We start from the raw sequence: 17,603 nt of genomic DNA on the forward strand, positions 1-17,603 counted from the left end.
GTTAAAATAACAGGTGATTAAGTAACTTCTGTAGCAATTACAGGAATGCAAAGGAAGTAATGGAATCATATGAATCTGGACTCACCAAAAACATCTAGGACAGCGGTCCCTGAGGACCAGGGTTGGGGACCACTGCTGTAGATGATGCTGAGCTTAAGTGTAACTTTACAGCAAGAACTGGAAAAATACATTTACCACTATTACAATAAATTGGTGGCGGAGCACATTGTGGCAGAGCAGCTGTCATTTGTGTTTTATATATGACAAAGGAGTCTAACTGGGGGGTATACTTGTTGCCTCCCATTTAGGTACCTGTACTTTGGGATTCACCTCGGTGAACGAGAGGGTAGCCTTACTCTGCCTAAGGGTGGAGAACAGGTTCTGACTGTTAACAACAGTTCAGGTTATCCACCTTTTTGGAGTTCTTGAAGGGGGTGCTGGAGAGTGCCCATCCTAGGGATTCTCTTGTTATGCTGGGGGACTTAAACGCTCACGTGGGCAATGTCAGTGATACCTGGAGGGATGTGGTCGGGAGGGATTCCCCCCAGATCTAAACCCGAGTGATGTTCTATTCTTGGACTTCTGTGCTTCTCATATCAAATAACAAATTATGAAATGGTTGTTCCAGAATAACTTCACCACTGAATTGCTGCAGGAAGTTTTCATTGGATTTTGCACTGATTGGGCAAGTGAGATGGTGTTCATTATCCATAATGAACACCATGTTCATAAGGGTCCATATGTGCACTTAGCACCAGAACTAGGCCACAGTTCTATGATCAACTTTGTTGTAATTTCACCGGATCTGTGGTTACATATCTTGAAAAGAGGTGTGTAACTGTCCAATCACCAATATATGGTGGTGAGATGGCTCTATTAATTGGGAAGGATGCTGGTCAATTGCTGGATGTGGAGAATGACTGATCCTATCCTGACCATATTCCATGTCTCCATTGTTGAGGCGACTTATTGGAGCTGTAGTCGCAAGGTCCGTGCCTGTCATGCAACCCTTAAACCCAATGGACACCTTCGGTAAGGGACCCTGTCAGGCTGAAACAGTACAGCACCAACACTCTTTATAGTGGGGATGGTGTGCTATTGACCTCAACTAAGGATGTTTTGTGCTGGTGGGCAGAATACTTTGAAGACCTCTTCAATCATACCAACATGCCTTCCACTGAGGAAGCAGAGCATGGTGACTCTGGGTTGGGCTCTCCAATTTTAAGGTTGCCGAGGTGGTTGAGAAGCTCCTCAGTGGCAAGGCCCCTGGGGGTGGATGAGATTGACATGACGTGACACTGCAATATTGTGTGAACATTGGGGGCAGTTCCCCTGGATTGGTAAACCAGGGTGGTCTTTCTATTCAAAAAGGAGACTGCAGAGTGTGCTCAACTAATGAGGGGTCTTAAGCTCTTCCCTGGCAAGGTCTATTCAGGGGTTCTGGAGAAGAGGGTCCATCAGAGAGTCAAACCTCAGATTTAGGAAAAGTAGTATGGTTTTCATTCTGGTTGTGGAACACTTACTCCACAGCCTCATCAGGGTCCCAAAGGGAGCGTGGGAGTTCAACCATGTCTGTCCAAAGCCACATTGAGATTAATTGTCCCCACGACTGTATTTTTTAAAATCAGGGGTGCCCAAAACATTGATCGCGATCTACCGGTCGATCGCGGGCAGGTTTTGAGTCGATCTCTGCAGGACGCTGAGAGCAACACTTCCTCTTCTGACAGACTTTTGAAAATATTCACTAAGATCCAAAACGTTTGTAGCTTCATTAAAAATAATAAAGCCTGAAACCTAATATCGTAACGGACTGAACGTTTTTAACGTAATCTTTGCTCGGCTTGCGGGGCGCAGGCGGTTGCCACGGTAACGGGTGTGCTTAACGATAAAGAGAGAGAGAGAGTGAAACGGTGCGAGTGGTTCTGAGTTGTTCGGGTAATTCTACCTTTGTTTATCTTCGCTGTGGTTCATCACAGCTACTGGAGTTTCTGAACGTTCAATAAACGACAAACTTGGACTAATTACCTCGTTCGTTTGCAGTAAACATCACAACCAACATCAAATAGGACACATATATTTGATTAACAAACATATATTTAACAAACAAATGACTTCTACCACAATAATTGTGTCAAATTACATTAATTATATCCCAAATTCAGAAGATTTGCCTGTACCTTTGCAGAGCTCTTTGGTTCCTCCTATCAGTCTGCAGTTTCGCATATTGACGTCATCAAACCAAATTTCGGATATACCATAACTGACTGACACCTGCTGGCCTCAAGTTTGCAACCAGCTTCTGACTGAGAAACCAGTAACCTGCTCCCAGTGTCAGAATCTCACTGAGGAAGAAACTGCATTAGGTTTTTCCTCACTTTATCATTTCTGATATAACTGATGTATATTTGCATAGAAAATTAGTCAATAGGGTTTCATTTATAATTTGTATGTCTTCATGTCATGAGGTAGATCTCAGCCGGCTGGTGAGAGAAAAAGTAGATCTTGGTCTCAAAAAGTTTGAGCACCCCTGTTTTAAATGAAAGATCTTGGTCTGTTAAGTAGATTTTTTTAGGGGTAAGCAAAAATGAAGTCAGAAAATGCCATCCAGCAGAGGTTGAATGCATGGAAGCTGAAATAGTACTGTGCTGTATGAGTACTTACAGAACTGGTTTTGGGCCCAGTGGCTGCAGTGCTATCTCGGGCTAGGGCTACAATGACGTTGCTTTTTTCACCAGCCCAGTGTACCACCATCTGATTATGAGAGTCATTCAAGTTGGCCTGCAAGACACAAATAAGAAATAAAAACAAGAATCAGATATGAATTTAAGAAACTCTAATATATTTAAATTTGTGTGTTACTGTATGAACTAAAAACAATTTTACTGATGTAAATCATGATGTGTGGACCATTAAAAGGGGGTCCTAATTACCTAAGCCAGAGGTAACCCAAAATGTTGAAAGAGCCATATTGGACCAAAAGAACAAAAAAGAATCTGTCTGGAGCCGCAAAAAAGCCTTATGTTTATATTAGCCTATTATCAAAATGACTAAGTGTATACATAAAGTGTCATTCTAAATTTATACTGCCAAAAATCACTAATTGATTTATAAAAACAACCACTTTCTTACTAAATATATGTAACAAAGTGCATCCTTCAAGGAATGACGCACCATGTGACTATTCTGTTGTACGATGTGTTCTTACATGTTTAATGTGACTTCTGTTTGCGGACATCACTGGATATCTTCTCAACATTGAGCATGTAAGATGTAACTTTAATCTTGACGCAACAGCTAATGTAGCATGCCTTCCCTGGAAATGTCTTTCCACATTACCATGGTTTTCAGACTACAAGCCGTTACTTTTTCCCCTGCTCTTTAGAGGGGAATATATAAACAAAATTTTATTACTTCACTGTTCTACTTAGTGGTGCTTTTCTGACTTTTACACATTGTTTTCACACATCAGCGTCATAGCATTAACACAGTTGGTATCTGATATTTTTTGGCATATAATGTTTTTCTGTCCATCTGGATATCAGCAAAGTACTTCTGAACAATATGTTTGTGTTTACCTTGTACACGACCCTAAGGACCGTTGTATACACTTTTTTCTGAATTTACTCGCCACCATATCAGAGCTTAATATTGCCAGTTCTGATAGATTCTCCAGAATCTATTCAGGAATTCTGGAGAAGAGGCAGCAGTTTAATATATGTTTCAGGAGGGGTTTGGGCAGTTATAATGGGGGGGCATTATAACTTTATTATAACTTCCCCCCAACTGCCTCTTGCAAAGACAATAGATCAGTGGAGTAGTTAATACTGGATATGAAGATTGGCCCAAATTTTTAAAATTGGTGGAGTCCTAGTTATTTATTTTTGTGAACAAAAAAAAAACAGTACTAAAATATAACAGGTGGAAGTAGAAAGTTTGAACTTTTTTTGTGTTTGTAATTTCATACTACAGCAGGCTGACTTGCAACAAACCCAGCTCACTTAAAAAGGAAAACTGATCTGTCGTTTTCCATGTCATGAACATCTGAGAGGCGTACGTCTAATTTTCCCTGCATGTCTGTTTCCATGTAAATAGGAAGTACTGCAATGACAAGCCATAACACCAACCCCTCCTGTATGCACCTTCCATCAGGCAGATGGGTCTGAAATTAAGAAACTCAGACAAGAAATACAAATACTCATACAAACAAATGGGCTATTTCATCCTTCTTGTCTCTGCTTGGCTATCTCATCAGAATTATCTTTTATTAATATTTTATTGATGACTCCAAGAGGGGGCAGATCCCTAAAAGAACTTCAGTTTTCTTCCAATGCCTTTCTGCCACTCCAGAAATAACACACAGCTTTTTTGCCACAGGTTTTTTGTTGCCTGATGCGACCCGCTTTCCACCTTCTTCTGAAATAATTCTATTGTTACAAAGGAAGCCACAGCTTCTTATTTGCGGATCTAACACCAGTGATCCTGCCATGATCTTACAGAGAGAAAAAATAAATCTAATAAAGGCAAATACGCTAATATCTTTTTCTGCAGCAGCCTGAAAAAAAATCTATAAATCCAATGCAGTAACTAGAAATATCAATTTCTTGTCCACGGAATGGGTGGACAACAAAGAGGCATGGTAAGTAAATGATAATTTATCAATGTGGTTTTGCCCTTTTGTGATGCTCTAGTCACAGCAATGCAAACATTCTGGGGACCAAACCGTTACCTGCACACAAAGGCCCCACTCCACTGACACACACTGCCTCATTAGAATGCCTGGGTAAAAGCCAGGGCCGTCTCTCAAGCCAAGGTCCTGCAGCAATAAATTTCTGCATTTTATATCGGGTGGACTGGGAGAGGGAGGCAGTCTCTGCAGCCTGGCACGACTGAACTGGAATCAGACTGGCTGTGAAGACAAAAGGCTTTTTCACAAGTTGCAGCAAACTATTGGGAGCAAACTATTAGGGTCAATTAACCGATGATCAGAGAGCTCTGGTGGTAGAGCAAAAACTCTGGAGGGTGTTACAGTTGAATATGGGGTAGGATGATAACGAGAAGCTATTTTATATAATTGTAGCCTACAGTTAGTTTATTATGCAACACAGCATCTTGATTTCATGGGTAAGAAGCTGCTGCACAGCCTTTGTGGATCAGCTAGCGAGCCTTCTCCAAACTCGGCTGACTTGTACCTGACCCTTCCTCATGCGATCATCAGCGGATTACAGGAATGATTTTGGGCAATTCCTGCTCTGGGTTTGAGAACCACACATTAGAGCCAGCAGCCGGGCTGTTCTTCAGATTCTGAGCCAATAGACCTCCACTTTACAACATTCCTGTGGCCAGTTTGAAACCCAGATGCGTACTGCACCATGTTTTGCAGATTCCTCCAACACTTACAGCAGCACACAAGTTCACCAAGAGCTGAGAATGTGTCTGTTGTGGACAGCCTCTGAAGCAGGATGCTAGGCACTTTAAGCTTTACTCTAGAACGCAGCCAGGTTCAGCCAGAGGTTTAATGACTGAAGAATAGGGCTGCCATGATTCCTTGAATGATTAGAGTACTTCAATTACTAAAATTCCTAGAAATGAATTACCTGCCTTGAAACTTTGTTAAATTATGTTTTATTATTTAGCACACAATGTTTCATCCTGGTGATTATTTGTGTTGCATAACGCTCTCACTTGTACCTATGAGTTGTTGAGACATGCTATGAGCAAGCAGCATAACATCCAATTTTCAAGTTCAGTCCGGGTGAACTTCATTGAAGATGATCATGTCTGGGTTTTTTGGGAGACCAATAGGCATCCTTAAATGACTGGTGCGATGGATGGGTTATAACAACCTTTCTCCTCCAGGAGCTACTGCCTTGTGGCTTGTTCAGAGCAAATACAGTGGATGTATTTACCCACCCTTAAAAAAAAATCCCACAAAAACAACACGTGGTTCACAGAACTTTTTCATGTGAATGATGTTTAAAGAATGTGAATCACATGTGAAAGCACATGTATTTGTCATTTTGGAACGTTTTATGGTAAAATCACATGTGATTCATTCATTTACACATGTGAATCACGTGATTCATTCATTTATACATGTGAATCGCATGTGATTCATTCATTTATACATGTGAATCGCATGTGATTCATTCATTTATACATGTAAATTGCATGTGATTCATTCATTTATACATGTGAATCACGTGATTCATTCATTTATACATGTGAATCACATGTGAATGTAACGCTGTGAAAGTGTTACATTATTATCAAATATTTCTATTAACACACATATAAGTGTATACTTATATCACATGTGATCCCATGAAAATCACAGGATTTTCATGGATTTTTTTGTAAGGGCAGGTGAGCAGATAGACTGAACAGATAGACTGTGATGCTACGCTACTGGAAAATAAAATTTCATACCATCCCGGTCACAAAAAATATGTGGCACAGCACATCGTAGAAGTACATAGCTGGCAGAAGTGTTTCTGTTTGTGATGAAGAAGCAAAATTTTGTCGTTAACATGGGCATAAAAGATATAAATGGCTGGGCAAAGTGCACTGTAAAAAAGAAAACTACAAACTGTTATAAAATTCTTGTTCAAACATAAAATTTAAAAAAGAATACAATAAATTTAAGTCAATATATAACAATTTTGGCTGAACCAAATGCAGCTTCTCCACATAGATAAGTATATATATATATATATATATATATATATATATATGAATATAAAAATATAAAACTTGTTGTTCATATATTTATTTATTTTTATTGAATTATTGATCTATTTTTTTTTGTGTTGAAATTTTTTTAATCTGGGACCTGAGTACAAATTTTATAACACAAACCCAAGCAGGCATGACAATAAAAAATCCCTGAATCATTATCAATGAGAAAATATATATATTGAACCAATGGGCTCTTTGAACGTCTACTTCCATGTTCCGGAATAAGCAGCTTGGTCGCTTTCGGTTTATTGAAATTGCATTTTACGCTAGGTGCTTGCAGGGCTTGCCTAAGGTAACAATCAGTGATGTACATCAATCAGAACCTCCAACAAGTAAGCTGGAGAAAGGTTTTCAGGTTCCATTTGTTACAGAAAGACATTGCCAGTGAAATGCTATCTAAACTCAAAACTAGCCTTAAAAACAACAAATATACTATTAAAATGAATATTAATTATTTGCTCTTCTGTTTAATCCAAATTAAGTCACTCACATATAAATTAAATTATAAATTATTATTATATTATTATTATTAATTATTATTATTATTATACATTATAAATTAATCAGGCCCCTATAACTTCAGGAACCCCAAAATGTTAATATTTTAACACAGACCACATTTATATAAATGTAACACTTATTTATTGAGATTATGAATTCTACTAAATTTGATTTAATGGCTTCAGCAATCATAAATTTAAATATTTTTAATTGTTTCACATTTAAATTTAAGATTATAAGGAGCTGGCAAGTTTACTTTGTAAAAGTCCAAAGAACAATATGAGTTAGATTGCTCTGTTACAACATCTACACTCGATGCCATGAGTTTAATCTTTGACTTTGAGATGTGTTTGTTCACAAATACAAATCAGTAAACTGTAATTATAATTTATTGCTTTTTAGATTGGCCAATTAAACTACTCCCCCTCTCTGAGACTTCACTAAATCTAACACAGAAGCTGTTAAAGATGCTGATGTTTTTAGGAGCAAGACTGGCCCTTAAGTCAATATCTACTCAAGGCCTCATAAAATCTTGGATTGACCCTGCATTATGAGTTAAATCTGCTGCACTGCTTGCAGAAATGTGCAACAAACGGGAGTTTTAATTCAATGCTGCTAATGTGGCTTTAGTCACTCTTCATGGAGTTTTTAAATTCACAGAAACTGTCGTGGTTGCCCCACTTTAAGGGACAAGTTTATCAGATATTCACGCCGCACACATTAACTCTGGCTACTTAAGTATAAAAAGCATTTGATATGGTTAAATGCATTGTGTAACTGTAAATACTAAAAATAATAGTAAAATAATATAAAAGCAAGCGTGATGCATGACTAAGAGGATAGCATCACGCTTGCAACCGGGCTGCACCTGCATGATGAGTGATTAGCGCTTCTACTAAATGCTTCATTGTTAAATTAAACAGCTGAAAGTAGAGATCTGTAGTTCCACAACTAGATGAAGGGAAATTTTAGAGAATGAGACAGGTAACTTTTTCCATATTCTAATGCATATATTGCCTCTGAATTCTCTTGTACTCCAGAACTTGCAGGGACCCTCCAAATGGCAGCACCACCCTGAATCAGTTTAGCTGAGTTTTCTAAAACACAGCCCTCTTTCTCCAAGTCTTCCTGAACTTGCATGCTGCTGTGGTACTGCACTCGTTCCCTTAAAGTGTTTTCTTGCTCAACAGCTGTGTAATTCTGGAAGATGAAGAGCGTTCACCAGTCACACCCAGGATGTCAGACTAATGGATGGCTTTTATTGAATGACAAAGAAAAGCTAGCACCTCTGAGGACTTGCGCCATTCCTAATCAGTGATGCAAACTCACAGCGGACCCCTTCAGCAAACAGAGGCCTCCTTTACTCTGACCAAGGCAGGATGAGATCACTTCCTCATTCTGATTCAGCTCTTATTGAAGTATCAATTATTCCAAGCTCTTGTTTAATGCATACCTGTACAGCATTCTGCAAAGTCATTTTCCTTCCAGTATTTTCGGTGCTGGATGACAGTAAAATCCTTGCAGTGCTGTATTTTCTTGAGCACCCAGGAAAACAAACCAACAGTTAGTTAGCCAAGAGTCCATACCTGTAAACACCACAATAGTCTCTTTATTGTGGAAACACCATGCTTCCCTCTCCAGCTAATAACAGGAACATGCAGACAGACACATTGATGTTTGCAAATTTGTAAGTGGGTTCTAGAAAGATCTGAATTTACTTTCTTACTCTGAACAGGCTGCCATTTGCAGGCTGCTGGTTTGTCTATGTTCATTGAACTGTGCAACATTGTAAACACCTCCTCAGCACTACCCTGAGCAAGATTAAACAGCACAAAAACAAATTTATCACATTTAAGTTGGACTAATGCGAGCTTATGGTGAAGACTGGTGAGAAATGTCCATGTCTGTTAGCTAAGCAGAAACGCCAAGAAGAAACCCTGCAGGTTTTCAAAACAAATTAAATTTATACCTCAATCTGAATTAATACTGAAAATCGTCCTCAGGCTGAATTCCCTGGACTGTCCTGGAGTATTTTTATTCGACAAACTACACAGGACTTTAGTGGTTATGTCACTTGGCTTTGGATGTTTTTTTTTTTTGTTTGTTTGTTTGTTGTTTTTTTTTTTTGTTTTTTTTTTTTGTTTTTTGTCATATGCTTTTGGTTTTGTGAAATCTTATTTGTGTCGACAAATATTGAGATGATCCATGGAGCTCAAATTACCCCAGCCTCACCGGATTGCATCGTGGGTTGCTTTACCTGGCCGTAAACCTTTGGCATGGCCGACTTGCCAGCGCTCCGTCGGCTCCGATGCTCCCCCTGGGCGTCTGAATCGGACGCAACTTGAGCAGTCAGAGGCAGCGCTGGAACCGCGGTGCTTCTTCCATCTCGCGCGAATAAACCCAGATTCGCTTCAACGGTGAAAAAGCCTCTGTTCTGCGGAAGGGTGTAGTGTCGCTCCTGGTGAAGATGGAGGGCCGGCGGGGTTCCCTCGGAAAGTGCCAGGATCGAGAAGCATATGGAATACCAGAGAGAAGACAGCATCTTGTCCGCCTGCGTTTTCGCCATGTTTATGTATGTTTGACTCCTGTATAAGGGGAGATCGAAAGAGCTCCTTCTACTGGCAAGTGATGCCAATGATGCTGCGTTCAAGGGCTGTGGGAATTATGAACATCTACAACTCACGTTCACAAAGGCTGTTATTAAGAGCCTGCGTTTCCATGAAACGAAACTAATCGAACGAATGTGAAATAAACAAATAATTCACACAAAATCACAGTGTCCACAAACACCAGTCCAACGGTAATGTTGGAGTGCTCAGACTGCTCCACTTTAAAAAGTACATTTGAAGTCTCTAAATGGGAAAAAATACACAGTAGTTAACCTCCTGCCCCCAAATGCCAAGAGTTAAGTCCAGCTTTTTAAACTGCCTGGAAATTCCTTTTATAAGTGAGGTAGAAACAAAACTTTATAGATATGAAAAGGTATTCATACCTATTGGATCTTTCATATTTTACCCGTACAAATTATAGATGTATTATTTTTGTATGAAAAAACTTAAACAATGCACAGTGTTCTGTTCCAAAGTAGTATTTCATTATCTAGTAATATCTAGTAATTACATAAAATGATCATTTCTACAAATTTCTAATACAGCATTTTACTGGCGATGTCTTCCCACAACATATAATTTACATCTTCTGTCAACTTAACATCTTTTAGGCTTAGCAATTTTCGGGGGGAAAACCTTGATCATAACACATAATTTGACTTGTAGCTCACCTGTACCTATGCTATGAGACAGTACACTGCCAAAATAGATACCCAGATATCATTACATCAGGTGTGAGAGACCAGAAATCCCTATATTTAACTATTTTAAATGACATGCTTAAAAGACAACTATTCTGATTTTAATCTCAGAATTCAGAGATTAAAGTCAGAATTCTTTTTTTTTCAGTGCCACTAATCATCTTCCGTATTTATAAGCATCTTTTTTTCTCAAAAAGTTACTTAAGTAAACTTGACCTGCTGTAAGGTGCCCTTTGTTTTCTTTTGCGGGAAACAAAGGGCACAGATACGGGAAGTGCGGGAACCTGTACTGTATCAAATCGATATCGGAAAAATAGAAAGTTGGTCACTCTGAGGTAAAAAAAAAAAAGAGAACGATTGACTCTGTGGGCGAGCAATGCCCCCCAATGCCCGCCCATACAGTTGCATATGAATTCAGGCATTAATGGGTTAAATTTCAAAAGCCACAGAAAAGTTGCGCAGTTATTTGGCCCGATGTTTTCGTGAATCCACCACGGTTAACGCACGCTATTGTTTTGTGGACCTCTAAAATTAATTAGAAAATAACGTCCAGTTCGGCTGTGTTTGAAAACGCAATAATATATGAATATATTTAATTATTCAACAGATCCTTTGCACTTGTAAGTGAGCTTGTGAGTAGTCACCTGTAAACAATCATTGTTACATTTTTTTATGCAGTTTATTAGCAACAGGCTGGCGACTAGCTTGTTTTGCTAATATTTATTTTTCCTCCTCAGGATAATGTTAGCTTGTATTTAGCAATAAAGGTCGAGAAATAGAAATTAGAATTGCTGATAAATTACAAGCAAGTGTGAGAATAAAGTTGTTTAATACAAATCAACTTTATAACTTTTGACATGTGTAATAAGCAGCTTCTGGTTGTCCTCATACAGATAATTTATTAACACATGCAGTAGTATTTGTGGAGGTATAATGATTGTCACAAATTTATGCTGTAAAAGTGAATGCAAATAATATTTTATATTTATCTTTAAACATTGATAATGGACAAGCTACCAGCAAAACCACTAATATTCCACAACTAGTTGAATATTCCAACAATATAAACTGATAGATACATTTATTTAGCACTTTTTATACTGAACCTTACAATGTTTGTGTTTAGCTGAATTGAACTCATGCTAACGTGACCTTATACTTGTAATAATAGCCACTGACTTGCTAAATGTCTTGTTTACAGTGTAATGAAAGACATGGCAACAATGGCAGGAAAACTGATGCCACCAGCAGTAGCCAAGCAGACGCTGAGCAGCAACAAAGGGACAAACCAAACAACTTCCCAAGAGGTTAGAACATCAGAAATTACTTCATGCACACATTCAACTGTTTACTCAGCTGCAGGAATCTTCTCACAGCCATGTACTCATTGTATCAAATAAGAAGCAATTTTCCATGTTACTGATCTTGAGAAGACATTATGGCCATAAAAAAATGTTTATTTTTTCTTTTATGAAATGCTTTTTATATTAATATTATGGCTACATAGTGGCGCAGTTGGTAGCACTGTTGCCTTGCAGCAAGAAGGTCCTGAGTTCGATTGCCGGCCCAGGGTCTTTCTGCACGGAATGTGCATGTGTGGGTTCTCTCCGGGTACTTCAGCTTCCTCCCTGAGTCCAAAAACATGACTGTCAGGTTAATTGGTCTTTCCAAATTCTCCCTAGGTGTGTGTGTGTGCATGGTTGTTGCCCTGCGACAGGCTGGCGACCTTTACAGGATGTAACCTGCCTCTCTCCCGGAACGCAGCTGGAGATAGGTACCAGAAACTCCCGACCCCATTAGGGACAAGGGCGAACAGATTATGGATGGATGGATATTAATATTATTTAATATTTTCCTAAACTAGTTTGTGACAGTGTTACACAACATTGCATTCCACAGATTTGTCACGCTTTCAGTGTTAATGTTAAAAAACTTTACACAATAAGAAATGTATGTGAAAAATAGAAATGAAACAATCAGATTGTTATTAAATGATTAATTAAATCATCATCAACTAATTTAGTAATCAATTAACTGGAGACTCAACAAAATACCATTTACTGAACAAAGATCACACCCACAGTAGTAATTAAGCATAAACTACAAAAATTAAATACACTTGACCTTTAAGATAAAAACCTTCTTTGTTTACAAATCTGTTGTATCCAGAACTCTTCCATTGGCATAATTTTAGCTTCACCCCATTAAAATTACTCAAAATAAATGTTCATATTTTTCTATCCAGTTATTAATTGGTTAATACAAAAAATAGTCAGCACTTAGCTCTACACTGTGTTTGATCCTAAGTCAAGCAGAAAGGGTTGAGCTTTCTCATGTTGATGTTAGAAATATTTATCCGCTGGTGCATCCTTTGCAAGTGTTCAGTAAAGCATTCCATTTAAGACAATAAAATGTATTCTTTCTTATTTAAAATGAATTGAATTTTTAGATTAATATAATTTTTTTAAATATAATTCTAATATTCTAGTAAATTGACATATTTTTTGGAATGATAAATATTATTGAAGTGTTTTTTAATATATTTTTTTATTTGGAGGAAAGGGGACATTACAACAGGAATTCAAACTACTTATGTCACAAAATTACTATTTATTATTACATATTACACAACCTTTCCATCACAGACAGAAAAGGAGATACAAATACAAAAGAAATAATGAGTGAACAGCTGGAAAGGCATATAATTCACGTCCTAAGTTGTTTTTGTTTGTTTGTTTGTTTGAGCTTTTTTACATAACTGAACAGGACAAAATATGTACAGACCAAGTATAAAGATAATAAAATAAAATAAAAGAGAAAAAAGGGGGGAGGGGTAATAAAAGAAGTGTATGGGAGGAAGGGTGGGAGGCATCACTCAATTTAACAACTTATTTAAGTGGTTCAGTTGAAGAATTCCAATTTCTTTGTCTGAATAAAGGGTTTACTCATCGTTAATAATCGATAGAATAATCAATTCCTAAAATTGATTAGGAATTAATAGGGCTCCAACTTAATAGTTGGAGCCCTATTAAGTTGTCTTTCATGACAGAGAGTTTCTCATGAAAGAGTACATTTCATACAGGGACAAGCAGGTATGGATAAAATAAGCATATTTATGCAACTTTTTACATCTTTGCAATTTTGTTACATCTATAAAGTTCATTGACCTTTACGTGACAAACCAGCAGAAATAACTTTTTGAAATGATAGGAAAAGGATACAAGGTTTTCAAAAGTTGTTACAAATAAAAATTGTGTCTTAAAAAATATGTGGCAGGGTCACATATTTAGGTCCCATATTTATATTTAGGTCCCTTGAATCAGCTCTGTGATAAACACTGTACCTTGCAAGGGTGTATTTTCAGTGGATGCCGATTGGATAGCATACCCAAAGAGGTGCGGCTTGCAATTTACCAGCATTCACTTGAGTGTTATGCAATATCTGAATGCCTTTGAGCAGGGGTCCTTAATATGTCGGTCACGATAGACCGGTCGATCTCTGGAAGGTTTTTATTTGATTTTTTGCAGTAAGAGACAAAGTGAACACTGCCAGGAGGCTTATGAAGCGCTTATCAAAATATTCACTAAGATCCGAAACATTTGGAACTTTATTAAAGGTAAGAAGAAGAACTCTACAAAACATGTTCAAATTAATAATCCAACAAAAATAATAATCACAGTAATTATTATTCCAACATGGTGTTGCACAATATTGTGCGTTTTGGTTCCATTAAAAACAGGTGACCTACAGACCGAATCTCTGACATCACTAGCAGAGGAGGAGTTTAAAATATCTACTCAACCACTGCTGTGTTGAGGAGAGTGCTAACAGCTAATCGCAAAATAAACATCAACTCTGAAAACAAAATATTGTAGCGAACTGAATATTATGTTTTTAACGTAATCTCCAAGTACAGACTAAGGAAGAAAAAAAATTGTGGTTTTGAGTTGCTCACTTGTTCAAGTTATTTTACGTTTGTTTACCGTTGCTATGGGACATTATAGCATTATGTTCAATAAATGACAAAATTGGACTAATTACCTTGTTTGCGAATGTCATTCACAAAAAATGTCAAATAGGACATTTAATGTAGTATTTAGCAAACAAATGGCTCCTATCACAACAATTATGTGAAATTAAATTTTTTGTCGTACATAAAAATTTTGCCTTGAATCCAGAGTTTGAGAGGAGCTTTATTGACTACGTATGAGACTTCCTCCAAAATGAGAAGCTTTTACAACTTGCATAGCTTGTTGCTGCTGACAATGAGGAACTAACATTCATAATTGACACTGAAATAAAATCCAGTCCAAAATCTAGCTTGAAGTGACACCTCTTTTACCTGTTGGAAAAAAAATATCCCAACTTCAGAAGATGGGCTTTTATCTTTACAGTTTTCTATGGTTCCTCCTATTCATCTGCTGTCTCACATTTAAATCATAAAACTAAATTTCAGATGTACCATAACTTATTGATGCCTGCTATCCTAAAGTTTGCAACAAGTTTCTGCGGTAAGAAACTAGCCATCTCCTTCTAGTATCAGAAAACTATGAGGAAGAAACTGCATTAGATTTTATACCACTTCAGTATGTGTATTGTATATTTGGGTATAAAATAAGTCAATAGAGTTTCATTTACAATTTTGATAACTTTGTGTCTTGTGGTAGCTCGCTGCTGGCTGGTGAAAGAAAAAGTAGATCTTGGTCTCAAAATGTTTGGGTACCCCTGTCTTAGGGGTTACATGCATAGGCGACATACTCTGGTGTCACTCGGTTTAAACAAGGCATGTAACGAGGTAGAAAATGGTGTGCGGTGGTGACGGGGGGAGAGAGAATTTTATTTTGAGGTATTCGATTAAAAAGGTCTGTTGTATGTGAATACAATGCATACATTTACTATTTTTTGTAATACATTTTCAAAACCATGTATCACTTTACCTTGGATATCCCATTTTGAGAAATCTGTTTTTAACATGTGTTCATGTTTGACAGATGATACAGTGATACAGTAGATTAAGAGGAACAAAACTGCCATGACAAGCTTTAAGTATTCTTTTTTTTTTTCCTTGCTGCAGATGGATTGTCCACATTTATATCGGGACAAATCTCCACCAAAGAAGAAAAAAGCTCATTCTGAAGCATCTACTCTGAAGTCAGCCGGTTCATTTGATGCCACAGCTGCAGGTATGTCTTTCTCACAAGTAGTAGAAAGCTGCTGTGTAAAACAAACAGGATGTCCAGGACTAACCTTAGATCATTTACAGCTGGTGAAAAACATATATAAAAGATATAATAGTTCCTTTTTACTACTAGAAGGGAAAGATTACTATTATCTGACATTTTGTTTCTTGCTCCAGGTGCAGGACGAGAGATCAGCATGCTGCTTACAAACTTTACTGACCTTTTACGGTAATCCTGAAGTTATTCCAGTTTTTAATTATGTTACTCTGACTTGGAGCTTGAGGGTTGTGATAGCTTGTTTTGGATGTCTGGTGATTAGCCTATGACCACATAGGTGTTACAGAGTGTTACAGTTAACCACCCCAATGAAATTGTTTACATCACACTTTCTCAACACAGTTTTTGACCACAAGCACTGCTACAGTTTTAACTGTCAGATACAATTCTGCAAAAAATATCAATACCAGTGAAGAAATTGCAAATATTCAAACTGCATTCTGGAGATCATAACCAGTGAGCTTCAAATGCAGAAGGAAAAAAACTAGAAAAGACAGTGCAAATAGAATAGTAGGCAAATGACTGAAAACCGCATTTTAACTGAGATTGTTCATCTGCTTAGAGGTGTGCTACATCATCTTGCTTACAATAACACTGGTGGACTTTTTGACACTGGTGAAAAAAAATAATATAGCAATATCATATGAAAGAAGAAAAAACTGAGCCTGACCTGCTTCTATAGTTGTTTGCCAGCTGCAATTATAACAAATAAGAAGCTGGTAAAGCTGGTCCACACTCTAAACTGGACCGAATCTCATAGAATTAGCTGATATCGGCAATAAGAGAAAGATGTAGTGTTTTGGCCACTGCAGCTCTCATACCCGCCATTACTTGATTACTTGGAGCTCAGCTCTGCTTCTGCTCATCTCTCCTATTCACATAGAAAGAACAAACCGGTCAGTCACCTATGGCAAAAAGACTTTCTGAAATACCAAAGTCTTCCTAAAAAGTAAATAACTCAAAGTTCCGGGTATATGAAGAAACATTTTCTGTCCATTTTGCCATTTTTGGATGGCAGGTACAAGTTTACGATGATTACTCCAGAACATAGAAGAAGCTAGCTAGATGGAGAATATCAGTTTCCTAAATCAAGAACAAATCAGTAGAACCAAGAGTGCTTATTGCTCTGTGTCCCGAATCAGATATTATTTTAGGGAAAAAATTAACCAAACTTTCCTCACTGTTGGTAAAGCAAAGCAAGCAGTGCAGTGGTAGGAAGTGCAGGAGAAATGGATCTTGGGGTGGAGGTGGTTGTCAACTGCAATTATGCGGGAATATGAAAGCTAAAACTTTAATTATTAATTAATTGAATTAATAACTTCAATCCAATTGAAATTATTACTTCAATGGAGATGTCTGTGGCAGATGGAAGAAATAAAAATAAGAACCAGATCATTAGGATGTGAGCACAAGCTTTTACTGTGTGCAGGATTTTTTTTATTTTATATAACATGTATTTTGGTGTTGAGCATTTTTAGAAGTAAGATTATTTTTCATATTGAAATAAGATTCTTACCTTTGTACATAATGTAGGTGTTCTATAAAAAACATAAGGGGAAATACTTTTTAACATCTTCTAAAACTCATGTTCAGTTGAACTGCAAGTTTGTTTTATTTGGGTATTTTTTTAGTTACACTTGGTAACTGATTTCAAACTGCTTTGTGTTGGCCATGATTAGTTAACATTTATACTTGCTCTATTTTATATTTTCTTTGATGCACTAAACATATTATATGATTTTATTTACAAAAATATTTCTTATTCTAATGTTAGTTTATAAGTTGAACTCAAAAAAGCAACTGTTTTGAAATTCCATATT

At 37.3% G+C, this 17,603-nt stretch overlaps 1 protein-coding gene across 4 annotated transcripts in view; it reads right to left on the reverse strand.

Annotated features, from left to right (window-relative positions):
* sorl1 (sortilin-related receptor, L(DLR class) A repeats containing) overlaps nucleotides 1–9,814 on the reverse strand; it is a 114,193-nt gene extending 104,379 nt beyond the window's left edge. For 3 of the 4 annotated variants that reach the window (XM_055045326.1, XM_055045325.1, XM_055045324.1), the window contains exons 1-2: nucleotides 9,494–9,811; nucleotides 2,662–2,778 (exon numbers count right to left, since the gene is read on the reverse strand). In XM_055045326.1, the coding sequence (XP_054901301.1) occupies nucleotides 2,662–2,778; nucleotides 9,494–9,802 (426 nt within the window). In that variant the 5' untranslated portion in view covers nucleotides 9,803–9,811. Of the gene's footprint in view, nucleotides 1–2,661; nucleotides 2,779–9,493 lie in introns of all 4 variants that reach the window. The other variant, XM_055045327.1, reaches the window with a different exon arrangement.
* Between the last annotated feature and the right edge of the window lie 7,789 nt (nucleotides 9,815–17,603).

The sequence above is a fragment of the Poeciliopsis prolifica genome, unplaced genomic scaffold, assembly GCF_027474105.1.
Source record: "Poeciliopsis prolifica strain line A6 unplaced genomic scaffold, Auburn_PproV2 SCAFFOLD022, whole genome shotgun sequence".
Classification (NCBI taxonomy): domain Eukaryota; kingdom Metazoa; phylum Chordata; class Actinopteri; order Cyprinodontiformes; family Poeciliidae; genus Poeciliopsis; species Poeciliopsis prolifica.